The sequence below is a fragment of the Prionailurus bengalensis genome, chromosome B3, assembly GCF_016509475.1.
Source record: "Prionailurus bengalensis isolate Pbe53 chromosome B3, Fcat_Pben_1.1_paternal_pri, whole genome shotgun sequence".
NCBI classification, from domain to species: Eukaryota; Metazoa; Chordata; class Mammalia; order Carnivora; family Felidae; genus Prionailurus; species Prionailurus bengalensis.
The window spans coordinates 20,453,969-20,470,844 of record NC_057355.1 but is presented as its reverse complement, the minus strand read 5'-3'; the positions used below and the strand labels follow the sequence as shown (position 1 = coordinate 20,470,844).

The 16,876-nt window shown below is 35.7% G+C and overlaps 1 protein-coding gene across 22 annotated transcripts in view; it reads right to left on the bottom strand.

The window, feature by feature from the left end:
• Positions 1–16,876, bottom strand: part of TJP1 (tight junction protein 1) — a 255,296-nt gene that overhangs the window by 78,408 nt on the left and 160,012 nt on the right. For all 22 annotated transcript variants that reach the window (XM_043554817.1, XM_043554818.1, XM_043554819.1 and 19 more), the window contains one exon: positions 3,643–3,699. In XM_043554817.1, coding sequence (XP_043410752.1) covers positions 3,643–3,699 — 57 coding nt within the window. The remainder of the gene's footprint in view (positions 1–3,642; positions 3,700–16,876) is intronic.

Sequence of the window (16,876 nt, the reverse complement as noted above, 5' to 3'; positions counted from 1 at the left end):
CAGACCAAAAGGAAGAAATAAAACTGCCTCTATTCACAGATGCCATGACTACATAGAAAAGTTGTAAGTTCATTTATTAAAAAAAAAAAATCAATAGTATTTCTACATATGAACAATCAAAAATTTAAATGAAAAAAATACCATTTACAATAGATTCAGGAAACATGAAATGTACTTAACTAAAAACCTAGCAAAATGTGTGTAAGATCTGCATGCCGAACACTATAAAACAGTAATAAGAAAATAAAAGAATGGAAAAATACATCATGTTCAAAGTTTGGAAGACTCAGTATTGTCAGTTCTCCCTGAATTAATCTATAATGTAATAAAAATCTCAGATTTTTTTATTTGACAAACTTACTCTAAAATTTGTGTAGAAAAGCAAGAGAACTAAAATAGTCAAAACAATTAAAAAAAATAAATGTGGAGGATTCACACTACCTGATTCCTACACCTAATATAAATCTATAATAACAAATGCAGAAGTGACTGGCAGATGGGATAGACACACAGGATCTACAGAACAGACTAGGGAAAGACCTATTTTTGACAAAGGTAGAAAGCATTTCATGAAGAAAGGAAAATCTTTTCATAAACAATGGCCCAAAAGTTTGTGGACATCTGTATTAAAAAAAAAAAAATCCTCTGCCCACATGTGATAACATACACAAAATTTAACTCAAAACATCCAGAAAAAATCCTGTGACCCTGGGCTTAGCAAAAACATCTCAAAAGCATGATTCATAAAAGTAAAAACTAACAAACTGGACTTTTATCAAAATTTAAAACTTATGCTCTGCAAAACACACTATTAAGAGAAGGAAAAAAGCAAGTTGTAGACTGGGAAAAATATGTGCAAAACAATATCTGATAAATAACTTGTACCCTGAATATATAAATAACTCTCAAAACTCAGTAACAACCTCAGTGCACCAAAGGACACAATCAACAGAGGGAAAGGCAATTCCTGGAATGAGAAAAAATATTTACAAGTGATATATCTGCTAAGGAGCTAATAATATTCAGAACATATAAAGAATTCCTAAAACTCAACAACAAAAAACAAATAACCCAATTAAAAAATGGGCAAAGAACTTGAATGGATGGTAATTTTATGTGTATTTTACTGCAACCAATACAAAAACAAACAAAAACCCCCATAATACCTCAATATTAAGAAAACAAACAACCCTATTAAAAGTGGGCAAAGGATTTAAATATATTTTACCAAAGAAGATATATGGATGACAAGCATACAGACCTTAATGTCCTTAGTCTTTAGAGAAATGCAAACTAAAACCACAATGACAAACACACTACACAACTATTAGAAGGGCTAAAGTTAGGGGGGCAAAAAAACCCTGATAATATCAAGTGTTGATAAGGATACAAAAGCAACAGAACTCTTATACACAGCCAATGGAGATGCAAAATTGTACAGACCATTTGGTGGTTTCTTATAAATGTTCACTTACCATAAGACTCAGAGCAAGCCCATTCCTAAATATTTACCCAAGAGAAATGAAAAGTTATGTTCATACAAAAACCTGTACACTATGCAGAATTATAACCACAAAAAACTGCAAAATATCCAAATAATTCTACATCCATACAATGGAATAATACTGAAGCAATAAGGAACTAAAAATAATGGCAACAAGAGAAACTACTGATACAAGCAACGTCATGGAGAAATCACAAATGCATCAGGCTGAGAGTATAAGAAGTAAGCGCTGAGAGTATAAGAAGCTAGTCTTAGAAGACTATATATTGTATGAAATCATTTACCTGACTATATGGAAAAAAAACACACCAGTGGCTACTGGTAAGTGCCGGGGTAAGGGAACAAAGTTGATGACAAATGGGTACAAGAGAAAAGTTTCAGGTGATGGGACAGTTCCGTATTTTGGTTGTGCTGGTGCTTACATGACTATACGAATTTATCAAACAGAGAACTGTACACAGAGGATAAATTTTACTATATGCAAATTATACCAATAAAAGCAATAAAGGTGTTAAGAAAATGTAATGTGATAAAATAAAATACGTAATACAAAATTATATCACAACCAAACACTTTTAAGGTATGAAGTTATTTTATAACATGTTTAATCTGATTTAAAAATGCTACCTAATAGCACGTTTCAAACAGAGTGGCCATATTTCAGCCTTAACAATTAAAAGTTAAGGTTATTGTTACTTAAATGATCTCTTCTACCACTTAGGGAGACATAAAAAAAAAGTCAACCATATCTTATCTGAAATCACTGTTTTTTAATAATTAATTTACCCATTATCTATTATGTTCAGATTCAAACACATACAAGATAATCAGGGGCAGAGTTCAGGAACTTAATTTACATACCCCTTTCTATTTTCCTAGTAATGGATACAGCTGGTAGAAACAGTAGTGTGAAGTATTTAAATATTCTCTAATCTCTTTCTATTCATTCTGAAGAGTTAGCTCTTTTCAAAGCAGGACTGGGGAGAATTATGGAAGGCACTTCCTTCATGGTAAGCATAAATAGGTCCCATTAGCCCCATTTTAAACCTATGAAAACCCAGGCTCCAGCAGGGGGTTATTAGATCACTTACTCCTTCCTAAAAGAAAAGAGGAAGGAACTAGGATTCAAATTCAGAGCAGTCTCACTTCAGACACAAAGCTCTTTTTCATTTTCTTTTTTTAAGTTTATTTATTTTGAGACAGAGACAGCCCAAGTGAGGGAAGGGCAGAGAGGGAGGGAGGGAGGGAGAGGGAGAGAAAGGGGGGGGAGGGGGGAGAGAGAGAGAGAGAGAGAGAGAGAGAGAGAGAGAGAGAGAGAGAGAGAGAATCCCAAACAGGCTTCATGCTGGCAGCACAGAGCCCGACAGGGGGCTCAAACTCAAGAAACCTTGAAATCATGACCTGAGCTGAAACCTAGAGTCAGATGCTCAATGGACTGGGCTACCCAGGTGCCCCCCTCAGTTTTTTTAATTTGGGAAAGAGAGAGTGCACATGCACCAGTGCAAGGGAGGAGGGAGAAAGAGAATCCCAAGGAGGTTCCATGCTCAACGTAGAGCCTGATGTGGAGCTCAATCCCATGACCCTGGGATCATGACCAAAATCAAAGATACTCAACTGACTGAGCCACCCAGGGGGCCCCAAAGCTCTTAATCTTACCCAGCTTACTGCTATTTGCTCTCTGTCCATCTGCAACTGCTTAAACAATAGCTTGGATCTACATGTTTCAAATCAAAAATATCTTTTAAGGTTTTATTACTCACACAATCTGTTTTGATTTTAACTCTATAATACCTGCACATATATTCAGAAAGTCTGAAGGAGTTTACAGTTTATATCAACATGCAATGTGTTTTATCTGATGATTCAAATTTTTAAAAATAAATCACTTACTTTCTCAAGTCAGGAATAAAATAAACCAAATATACAAATAATCACCAAAAGGATATATGAAAAAGTAATCACGTTCACCTCTAACCTTAATAAAGAATTTATTGCAACTCTAATTTTAAACAAAGGAATATAGAAAAGTTTTTTCCCCTTTCTTCTGACTTCCTGACATCTGGCTTTCCTCTATTGTTTTCCAAAGCTGCCAGTATCCTGAGTTATACACAGATTATTTACTGCAACAGAAAACTTACCCTGTGAAGCGTCACTGTGTGTTGTTCCCATATAGCTGTTTCCTCCATTGCTGTGTTCTGAAAAAGGAAAAGAAAAACAAATCATTTCTCTGTTAAGAAAATGTCTTTAATAAAGTGAGATAATCCAGCAAACAATTCGCATACTGAAATACCAAAATTCATGCTGTTAATATTAGATATTCTGAAATGAGTTTAATAATTATGGAAGGCTTTTGTTTGCTTTTTGTTTTTGTTGTAAGAGACAGGAAACTACACACAGGAACTTCCTTTGTTTTTAACTTAATTTGGACAGATGCTGCTCTACATTCATTTCATGTCAGCTCAAACTGGCATTCAAGCTAATTCTGTAGTAACTTTATACTTAACATCAGATAGAAAAGAATAGAAGTTGGAATAGTACTATTTTAAAATATCTGATGACACATAAAACATTAAAAAGCATTGCGCAGTGTAACTGTGCAAAGGAAGGAAAAGTCTAATACTTTTTAACTCAGTAAGTATAAATATACATGTTACCGGAAACTAGATAAGACCATTAGATACGTTTGGACATTGGTTGCTTTAATATCACATAGTTAAACACTACTGCACCACCTAGTTTCAGTTTTGCTACAGAATTATCTTTTCAAGCTCTGGTTATAACCCTTAAGTAAAAAGAAAAAAAAAAAAGTTTTTTCTAGTATATGTATCGTGGTCACACAAAACAAAAAAACAAATTAACTACAAAGTATCCCCAAGAATCACCATTAAATTAAAACAACACACCTTCAATCCAGGTACTACTCAAACCATAGTGTAGCTCAGGCTCACCTCCTGTCAAGAACCTCTTAGTAAAGCAGGAAATAAGTTACTATTCAAGGCATTAGCACTAAAGAATTAAAAAAAAATTTCTTAGAAATTGGGTTAATTGCTCTTAGAGGCTTAAATAATTCAGTCTCTTTTAATGTTACCATTTTATGGAACTGGGGTTACTAAAAATATATTATATTTACAAACTTTTTTTTTTTTTAACAAAGTCCTTTCCAGAATTAACAAAAAGCTGGGTAAAAGGAGAAAATGCTGAGCATGACATTCTCAGAACATCACAGGTAGAAATGCTGATCACTGCTAATCACTGTTAGAAATGCTGATTTCACAAGTGAGATCCGTCTTCTATCACACTGCTGTCATTTAGCATCGTGAGAATATGCCCATCAAGGTACCATGGACCCATTTCTCCTTTCCCACAACATCTTTAATTGAAGATTAATGCCACTTTAGAAAATGAATCCCTTTAAGGAAAGCCTGTTTCCCTAAATTCAAAGCAACTAGATTAACTTTCCTGCCAGATGAAAAAAGAGGGAGAAAGGATCTCTCTGTTCACTCCCGTAGATAAGAACTACCAACCTTACCAGAGTTTTGTTTCAATCTTCCAATCAAATGCAGCAAAACCTCCCTTTAATGAAACTCTGCTAGAAACAAAGCTGTTTTGTTTTTTCACAAAAATTGACCAGGATTTAATGTATTTAAAAAAATTCCTCCATCAATGTGAAGTAACGATGATATGAGTAATTCTGCTAAACATCGAGAGTCCTACTGAAATATACATGATAAATATATCTGCAATAATTGCCAGTTTGTCCAATCTTAGCTGACTTATTAAAAATGAGAACTGCTTGCATGGCTCTAAACTCATCTATTCTCAATCCACTTTAACCAGCAGCATTGCTTCAACTGCCTTTTCAATCCCTTTCATATCAGTGCAAAGGGAAAGTGATCTGACAACAGACAAGTACCTTGATAACATATTCTTTGGTATGAAGCAGCTTATCATCCTCCATATGATTTTAATCACCACAAGTTTTCCATTTTTCAAAAGAGTATTAATCAAACAAGGAATTCATTTAATGTTAAGGAGGGTTAAACAAGGAGGGTTAACAAGGGTTAATGTTAAGGAGGTTATGAAACAACATATATTGTTATTCTAATTTTAAACATGAGTAGTAAAGGAGGCTGAAAAGACACAAAGTGTTAACACTGATCATCTTCAAAGTGAAGGGATTAGGAAGAACATTTTTCATTAGGTATTGTATCTTTTTGCTTTCCTTTCTTTATTCCCAATCAGAATAAACTGCCAGTGTATTTTAAACCACATTCACCAAATCCCCTTGGAAACTTCAAATATCTTTATTAACTTTGTTTTAGGAAACCAAGTAATATTTAAGGAAATTATTTTGTTTTATTGTTAATTATAAAAAGTAGTTATTCAACTGTTGGTAAGGGATCTGTTGGTAAGGTCTTACTGTACAAGCCTGAAGAAAACTGCAGTAAGAGAAATTAATTTTGTTCAGATAAGGGAAAAACTAAAAATCCTACAACAACTGTCTGGCATTCCAATCAAAATGAATATTTCTTCAGAGGGATTAGAAAAGTACACATCTCAACTAACTCAATGGCTTCCCAAAAAAGGGTAGTAATTGCTCATTCTCTGTTAAAGCCAAACATAGCCTTATTAGCTTGATTTATCACAAGGGAGACGTATGCAATAGAGATTGAGACATTTAAAAAAGGTGATTAGTCAGGCTCTTGACCAGCACATCAAACCAATTTAATCCACAATATGAATGAGTTATTATGCCTTGCCAATCCTACCACTTAAACCACAAAACAACAACAAAACGTAGTCCTAGTTTAAATCACGAAGCATGTCCTCTCCTCTCCACTCTCTAGCCTTTGGTTTCCTTCAGTGGCAGAAGCAGCCAAATTCTATCCATGTTTGTTTACATTACCAGGTAGACCTTACAAGGAGTTCTCCATGAATAGAGAAGAGAATAGATGAATGAATGGGTTTGATAATGCAAATATAGTCAAATATAATGGAAGACTCTTATTTGTCAGGATTCAAGTATCCATGGCAAAATTCTTTTGACTTTACTGTGTTCAAAAATAATAATAAAGTGGGCGTGGGGGGGGTCTTACAGTGAATCACTCAAAATTGAAGGCTAAAAGTGATATGAAACAGTTTTTATACGAATAAACACGACTTTCGTGCTGTTGGTTTTTTTTTTTGAGACAGAAAGAGTGCATGCGTGCACACAGATGCACAAGTGGGGAAGGGGCAGAGAGAGAGAGGGAGAGAAAATCTTAATTAACCAGGCTCCACACTCAACAGGAAGCCTGACACAGGGCTCAATCCCAGGACTCTGGGATCATGACTGAGCCCAAATCAAGAGTCAGATGCTTAACCCACTCTGCCACCCAGGCACCCCTATTAAACACTATTTTTGTAAGCGCTACTAAAAGAAAAAAAAAGTTCACTAATAACAGAATTGTGATGCTTTAGAAAAAGGGGGACAGAAGGTTTCTTTTGTTAGAATACCTAAGAGTACCTTACGTTTTCACTATGACCCCTTCTGTAGTGTTTTATCAAGTTCATCTATTACCTATACAAATACATGATGATTAAACTCAACATCCTTATTGTAAAGTTGCTTCTCGTTTCTTATTAAAAACAATGCAAAGCTGCATAACTTGGACATGGATCTTCTGAGAAATCTACAGTCTCATTCCCTGGGCTTTAGGAGACCAAAGAAAAAGTGTTACTACTTTAAGCACAATACCAGCACTATTATTCCCTAGTAACCTGGAAAGATGCTGTTACACGGAAAATGAACTAGATGAGAAATACTGAGATCAGAGCCCAAATCTGCCATACTGGATAGGTGACCTCAGTTTTCCTTACCTATAAAATTAAAGAACTGGATGAAATTATCTCAAGTAAAAGGTTCTTTCTACCTCCAAAATTCTATTGGACTATAATTCTAATTGTAGTCCAATTATAATTCCAATTTCAAACTTGCCGCAAATTCAATTATTAGTGGAGTACTGAAGACATCAGGAGTGACTGCAAATTGTGACTACTGGATTCTGAGTTATGAGTACATTTCTAAGTCAGTATCAACTGACTAGAATCACAATTTCTGAAGAAGCAAAAAGCTGCATTTCAGAATTTGCCAAGAGTTTGTTTGGTTTCTTTGTTCTAAGATCCAGCTGGCAAAGACACTACTCAGATCACCAACTCTAAAGGGCTTCCTGCCAAAACTTCAGATCCCCATTCTAGGCAGTTTTGCTGTCCTTTAGGGATGATTACAGATTAAATGGGGAATAGACAGGAGGACACAAAAACTGACAAAACAAGATGAACCTATAACTGGGAGAAAACCAAATCCAAAACAATAAATAAGGCAACTATTCTACAAACGAAGGAAAAATCTTACTCCTTAACATTATCTAGACACATAGCAGGATTTATAGTCAGTTAAATTTTACTGCTATAGCTGTAATTTTAAAAGCAACCCATTCATTCATTCATTCATTCATTCAACAAATATTTATCAGATATGCAAGTGGTGTGGAGGCCAAAAATAGGTCCCTCTTCCTCTCTAACGGGCTCAAGGAGAAAGTTTCTAATACTACATACATGGTGTAGAAGAGAATGAAGATTCTGCCTGCTGTGAAGATCAGAGATAGGAGTCCCTGAGAAAACATGGTCAAGTTCAAGCTTGGAGAATGATCAGGAAAAAAAAAAAAACTGGGGAGACAAGTTTCAGAAGAAACATCACATCAGCAAGGTTGTTAATGCTGCACATAAAGTTGGCTGTGGGATGGCTGAGTTGTACGATGTGTGGATGAGGAAAGGGTTAAAAAGAGAAGTTGCAAAAGTTCCTTTACAATAGGCCTTGTAATATAATGCTAAGGACTCTAAGCTCAGTGGGAAAACACTAAGAAATTTCAGGCAATCACATGACATAGCCCAAATTCATTCTGAAGGCTGTGGAAGATGGATTTGAGGTAAGGAGACCAGTTAGAAAGTTAAGGTGTAAAGAGGGAGAAGCTAAAGATGGCCAACTGGCATCTTTAGATGGACAGCTGAGTGGAAAAGCAGGAAGAAGAAAAGATTATAAATTCAGTGTTAGACATCCTAAATGGAAGGTGCCTGTGGAAATACTGAAGCAGAGATATAGGCAATAGGAAGCTAAATATACAGGGCTGAAGATCAAGACTGAGATCGCGAGTAGATAAGGATCTAGAAGTAATCAACAAAGTAGTGTTGAAACCAAGAGAAAAGATCCAATTACGCAAGGACTAAGATGACCCTGTGGACTACAAGTATTTGGGGGGGGGGGGGGGGGGGGGGGGCGGGGACCAAAGGAACAGCCAATGAGGATAGAGGAAAACCAATAAACTAACACAAAACATCATTTATTGCTCGGAGAATACACCAAAACAAAATATAAAAATGGAAGCTATGACCTTTAAATATTAAATATATACCTAGACTAGTTTAGTCAGTACTATCTCTTAAATGAGGCAGCTGAACACTCTTGACAACTTGCTGTCCTCCATTAGGAAAATCAAGTAGTAAAGGAAGGTGCTTTCTCTGGAGTCCTTCTGTGAACAGAGCTGCTACACTGAATTATTTCTAAATTCTTCTGCTCTCCAAAGTGTTTTTGTTTTGTTTTGAGTTATTTTCCACCCAAAATAAAAAGCAAGATCATCTACTGAGATCAGGCTGAGCCAGGAACTTAAAAAATACAACCTAAGTTTTAACGAATAAAACAGATAGATGACCGCTGACCTCCTTGGCCTTATCAATTAAGTATTTAATTTCAACTGTGATCACTGATATACAAATGAAATACAAAGAAAAAGACTAGAGTATGTGTTAAAAAATAGGGAAAATAAGCATTTGGATTAATCTGAAGGGCTGTCATGTGAACTCTCAAAATAGAGATGTCCAAGAAGTAGTAAAAAATGTCCTTCAAGTAGTAAAAGAGACAAATCTAAAGCCAAATGAAGAGAGGTCTTGGAGACACTCAGGGATTCAACAAACTTCTCAAATACAAGTTAAGAATTCACTAAGCTTAAGAATTCAAATAATGATCAAAGTAAGAGTGCGGTCTCTCAATAGATGTTGAGTTGGATGACAGCTGGATGACAGTCTCCATAGAAAGGAAGAAAATTTAGTAGCTAACACCCAACTATACTCAACAAGAGTTAAATTTTCAAATACTTTATTTTGTCCACTCTTTGGTTGGCAACTTAGGGGACAAATGATGATAGATATGATTAGAAAACGTTAACAGCTAGAAGACATAAAGTATAAATGGAATTTTTTGGTTGATCAAAGTTGGAGGTCTCCGTAAAATATAAGTTTACAAATAAATCTTTGCCCTGTCTGTCCTAAGATTAATGTGAAAGGATATCAACTTAACTAAGTTACCATTATATGCACATTAAAAATGACACTTTCTCATCTGGGACAGTTACAGACACGCTAGAAAACTGTGAGTGCTTTCCAGTTATCAAAAATAAAACTATTTTTAGGTAGACATTTTCTAATGGCCTGAAGATGGATAAAAAGACTTCGAATTCTTTTCAGGTAGAAAGGGGAAAGGGACTGAAGTGGCAGGGAGGACTATGGAGTGATATTTCTAAGTGTATCTTTTTGTGTAACTCTGACTCTCAGAACCACAGTATTCTTTCTATAAATATATATCTATATGTATGTAAATATATACATATATATACACACACCCTTGCATATCAAAACAAAACAAAACACACACACATTAAAACACAGATATGGAGATATGGGAAATTATCCAAAATGGAATACAAATAATAACAAGTATGAATCTAACTGTATTATAAATGAATAATGTGATCACATGAAGAAAGCCAAGGAGAAAACACAAGTAAGAAACTGTAGTTTTAAAACAGTATCCTGACTGAATGCTGTAAAGCCAAAGACAAAAAGAATTGTATAGAAATTCTGTAGCCTAGTTAGTCTTTCTCCTGGAGGTATGGGTATAAGTTTGAAACTATTTTGTATGTATATCAGAAGTAAACCAAGAAGCAAATACACTGTAGATAATGAAAGCTGGATTTCTACTGCTGGGAAAAAAAGTTATAAATAAGAAAAGGAGGAAGGTTATAAATAAGACTGGAATCTGAAGTATCAGGACAAACCCTTGGTTTTAGACATCTATACACACAGGTACAGAAAGAGTCACGTACATATGCACAGATTACTATACATACATCTATTTCCTAGCTCTAGCTGCTGAAAGAGCCTGGAAGCAACGAAACAAAAACCTCCACTGCAATGAGCACAGCCACCATCATGAAGATCTAAATTTCTAAATATGATTCTCTAATAAAAGAAATCAGGAATCCTTGGAGAAGTGGTTGCTTTCAGGGTGAAAATATAAAATGAACCTCGAATATCATGTGATACCAGAAATTAAAGGACTGCCAAAAAAAAAAAAAAAAAGTAAGTTTGTCAAAAGAACACAGGAACCAATCTGAGGGAGCTTCTAATGGCCAAAGCTGGAATAACTTGAGCAACCAAGTAAATAATGATACTATTCAATTTTAACCCATAGAAGAAAACAGATATCCTTGAGCCTATACCAATATAATCAAATAAATAAAAAAGAAAGAGACAGCACTCCTTACAACGGAACTCCAATTAACAAATGGGGAAGGAAAAAGGGAAACAAAAATTACCATCAGCCAAACCCCACAAACTGTTGCAGATGAGATCCACCAATAGATGCTAAATTTAGTGGGTGAAAGTTTGAGAAGCAGCAGGATTAGCAGAGTCTCAAATTACCTCCTCCAAAATATTTATCAATTAAAAAAATATATAGTGACTTTACAAAGTGGAGAATTACCACCCTAACCTAGTGATCAAGGTAAACATCACCAATAATACATACCAACATTATAAACCACTTGATATGATGCACCAAGACCCATCAAGATTTTTATAGTGTTTTGCCAAAAATGCATCATCTCATTCTAATGGTAAGAAAATATCAGACAGGGATGCCTGCCTGGCTCAGTCAGTAGAGCATGCAATTCTTGATCTCAGAGTTGTGAATGCAAGCCCCACCTTGGGTATGGAGCATTCTTAAAATAAGAAGAATAAAAATAAGAAGAATAAAGATAAAAAAAAAAAAAGATTGGGTGCCTAGGTAGCTCAGTTGGCTGAGTGTCCAACTCTTAATTTCAGCTCAGGTCATGATCCCAGGGTCGTGGGATTGAACCCTGTTGGGCTCTGCATTGAGCATGAAGCCTTGCTAGAGATTCACTCTCTCCCTCTGCCCCTCTGCCCCTGTCCCCTGCTCCTGCGCTCTAAAATACATACATACATACATACATACATACATACATACATAAATATAATAAAAGAAAATATCAGGCAAAGCAAATTGAGGGGCATTCTACAAAATAATAAATCAATTCTCTTCAAAAATATAAAGGTCATAAAACACAGTGGGAAGACTGAGAGTCTGTTGCAGATTCCAAGACACCAACAAGAACTAAATGCAATGTGGAATCCTGAAACAGAAAGAGGAAAAGCTGGCAATAGTTGAGTACAGTCTGCAGTTTGGTTAATATTATTTTATTATTTTATCAATATTAATTTCTTATCCTTGATAACTGTTCTATGGTTATATAAAACATATAGAATGAGGGATTATAAGCAAACCAATATTTTTAAAGCTTTTCTCTAACATTAGTTCAAAATAAAAAAAACTTTAAAAAATCTTTTTGGTTTCTAAAGATATATGAGAAAACATGATACACAACAAAGCACTCAATGAAAAACAGACCAAATTAGCAGATTCAACAGGTCACATTTCTTTAAAATTAGCCTTCTTCCTTCACCTTAAACCCTCAAACTGCTTTAAACGAGTCACAAAAAGTCTAAGGCAAAAAGGTGACAAGCTGTGTTTCAACTGCTAAGACTTCCTTAGGCACACTCCATCAGGGCACTCCCTCTTGTTTCTAGTAAAATCAGGCATCTCCGGGCTAAAAATCTTACCACTGAACTGGGCAACAGTAACTGATCAAAGTTCAACAGAAATGGAGTAAATACATCAGTTTTAATGCAAGCCACTTAGGTAAACTTAGGACTTTTCCCATACACAACAAAGAGCAACATCACTTATTTTCATGTAAAACTGAGTTTTTAAAGTAACATTAATTGCAGACGCGTAAGAGTTTAATAAACTTGATCTGTTGTCAAAAAATAAAAAATAACCTGCTAGTATCTATATATCCAACACAGTGTTCATATCCAGAATACACAAAGAATTCTTATCAATAAAGACAGCCTAATAGAACAGAAGTTGCTAAGGGCTTACAACATTCACTCAATGTAATATTATATAGCCATGAAATGAATAAACTACAACTATACAAACCAATATGGATGAATCTTACAATGTTGTTCAATGTTGAACAAAAGAAGCCAGACATGGGGCGCCTGGGTGGCTCAGTCGGTTGAGCGTCCGACTTCACTCAGGTCACGATCTCACGGTCCGTGAGTTCGAGCCCCGCATCGGGCTCTGTGCCGACAGCTCAGAGCCTGGAGCCTGCTTCAGATTCTGTGTCTCCCTCTCTCTCTGGCCCTCCCCCCATTCATGCTCTGTCTCTCTCTGTCTCAAAAATAAATAAATGTTAAAAAAAAAAAAAAAAAAAAAAAAGCCAGACATAAGAACACATACAATATGTTTTTATTTGACTGTAATAACAGGTTAAAACAACAACAACAACAAACAAAAAAACCAAAACACTGCAAAAGAAAAACTCCCAGGGGGTAACTGGCCCTATCAGTTAAAGAGCTCTTAATTAATTAAGACATACTACAAGGCTTCTATAATTAAAAGTGTGGTACTGGTGCATGATTAGACATATAGACCAGTGGAATAAAATGGAAAATCCAGAAATAGAGCTCAAAGTAAATAATGGTAAATTAGGATATGAGAAAGGTAACCTGTCAAATCGCTGGTATAAAGGATGTCACTTATTAATAGTGTTGGAAAAACTGGGCAGTCATTTAGGAAAAAACATAAAATTAGATCTATATCTCATCGTGCATAAGAATAAACTCCAAAAGAATTATGGATCTAAATGTAAAAAATAAAACCATAAAGTACTAGAAGAAAACTTAAATGAATTCCTGTTGTTTTTTTTTTTTTAAAGGGAGAGAATGTGAGTAGGGGAGAGGGGCAGTGGGGTGGGGGTGGGGGAGATCTCAAGCAGGTTCCACATGGGGATCGATCCCACAACCCTGGATGATGATGACATGACAAGAGTCAGACACTCAACTGTCAAGCCACCCAGGCACCCTTCAGGTGAATTCTTTAAGGCTGGTGTAGGGAAAGGCTTCCTAACCATAACTAAAAGTTCTCAGGAAATAAAATAACCCTGGGTACATAAAAAAAGCCCACATGACCAAAACACACACACACACACACACACACACACACACACACACACAAAACACCATAGCCAGTCTTAAGACAAGGTACAGCCTGGTAGAAAATATTTGCAAAATATACCTCAAAGAGCCAATATCTCTAATATGTAAAGAAAGAAATGCAGAAAAAAAGAAACATTTTAAAAAAGGAAAACAAAATACTTCACACAAAAATATTAAAATGGTCCTCAAATATTTGAAAAAAAAATGTTCAAACTCACTCACAGAGAAATGCATATTAAAATAACTCCAAGATACCATTTTTCACCTATCAAACTGGCAAAAATATAAAACATATGACAACACAGTCTGTTCACAAGACTGTGAGGATACGGACTTTCTCTTACATTTCTAATGGGAATTAGTACTGCCTTTCTGGAAGGAATTTGGCAATACCTAACAAAACTAACACTTACTTTTTGGCCCAGAGATTCTACTTCTACAATACACCTCCAATAATGTGAATAGACATATGTACAAGGTCATTCATTGCAGCAACGTTTGTTGTTGCAAATACGTATCAGCAACACCTAAATGACTATATATGGGCTAGTAAATGAAAAAATTATGGTACATCCATACAATGGGAGTATTGGCAGCTATAAGAAATGGTGATCTCTATGAACTGATATGGAACAACTTCAAGGGCATACCTTTAAGTGAACAAAGTACAAGAATATCTATAGTATGCTACCCTTCGTGTAAGAAAGAAGGTAATGTAAGATTATGCACATGTACTTGCTCCTCTGTGAAAAAGAAATATAGAAATGATAAACCAGAAACTAAAGGAACTACCTTACAAGGTTAAGTGGGAAAGGGGTGGGAAGGAAAAGAAAATGGGTTTGGGGTTGTAGGAATGAGGAAGAATTAACACTCCTGAGCATGTATTTTTGTACAGCTTTGAACTACAGTAATGTTTCACATACCCCAAAATAATAAATAATTAAAATCAACAAGGATGGTCATGGAGGTGGGACCCAAAATAGAATACACAGAGTTAACAAATAAACCTATTCCATGTGGTGCCTGGGTGGCTCAGTCGGCTGAGGGTCTGACTCTTGGTTTTGGCTCAGGTCATGATCTCATGGTTTGTGGGATCGAGCCTTGCATCAGACTCTGTGCTGAGAGCACAGAGCCTACTTGGGATTCTCTCTTTCTCTTTCTTTCTCTCTCTCTCCCCCACCCCTCACTTGCTCTAAATAAAATAAATAAACTCAAAAAATAAATAAACCCATTTCAAATGAATACCACAACTGAAAAGGATGGGGAAAAAACTAACCTATGTGTCTGTCTAGTTGTGACTGCTAAAAGGAACAACCACTGCCGTACCAATTGGATATACAGATCCAGGTATCTAAATTCCATTCTCCAATAAAAGAATCAGGTCTTCTTGTATAAGTGAGAGAAGCCAGGGTTAGGGTAGGGAAAATACAACATAAATCATGTACCAAAAAAATAAAAAGTGGGGCGCCTGGGTGGCTCATTCGGTTAAGCGGCCGACTTCGGCTCAGGTCATGATCTCACGGTCCGTGAGTTCGAGCCCTGCGTCGGGCTCTGGGCTGACAGCTCAGAGCCTGGAGCCTGTTTCAGATTCTGTGTCTCCCTCTCTCTGACCCTCCCCTGTTCATGCTCTGTCTCTCCCTGTCTCAAAAATAAATAAAACGTTAGAAAAAATTAAAAAATAAATAAATAAAAAGTGCTCAAAAGAGGACTTCCAATGGCCAAAGCGTTAACAATATGAGCAACAAAATAAGTAATAATAATAATACATTGTAACCCATGGAATAAATTATCTGTGAATGCATACTGATAAATAATCAAACAAATAAATGAAGGGGCACTCTTCTTTACAAAGGAATTCCAATTAATAAATGAAGAGAGAATAAAAGAAGTAGGCCAGACATACTTTCTCCTGACACTTTCTCCACTGAGAAAGACAAGCCATTATGTCTGTGGTAGTCTTGTCAAAACCGCACAACCTCAATCAAATCATGAGACATCATCGCATAAACCCAAATTGAAACATTCTAAAAAATAAATGACCAGTGTTCACTGAAAGTGTCAAGGTTGTGAAAGACAAGGAAAGAGAAACTGAAGGCACTATCATAGTTAAAATGATAATATTTTTGGTATATGCATGAAATAAAACGTTAAATTAACTTCATCTGTTTTTTTTTAAGTTTTTATCTATTTATTTATTTTGAGAAAGAGAAAGAGCATGCACACACACGTGTGTGAGTGGGGTAAAGGGCAGCGGGGGAGAGGAGAGAGAGAGGGAATCCCAAGCAGGCTTCCCACTGTAAGCACAGAGCCTGATATGGGGCTTGATCTCACAAACTGTGAGATCATGACCCGAGCTGAAATCAAGAGTCAGATGCTCAACAGACTGAGCCACCCAGACACCCCTTAACTTCACTTCACCTGTTTAACTTCTTGATGTGGCTAATAAAAATTTTATTTTACATGTGTGGCTCACATATTTCTATTAGAACTGCTCTAGCTATATCACCAATTAATAAATAGAGGGCAGAGAAACATTGTAACCACTGTGGGGAAGCAAGCATCAAAACCCAGATTAAGAAATTCTAAGAGGACAAACAAAACTGTTCCTCACCAATAAAACCACAAGAAGGACGGGGAGGATAAAGACCAAGAGACATGGGGGAACCTTACAGTCTAAGATTATCAGTAGATATACCAAACAACCACAATAGGAGGACCTTGTTTGGATCCTGATTTTTTAAAAATATATTTAAAAAGGAAAGTTCGTATTTTTAACAATTGGAAACTTTACATTGACTAAACACTGGATTTTGGATTTAGAATTTATTTTTAAAGTGTGACAATGGTCATCTAGTTCTTTTTTAAAGAATTCTTATCTTTTAGAGATATATACTCAATAATGATGAAAAGACAAGT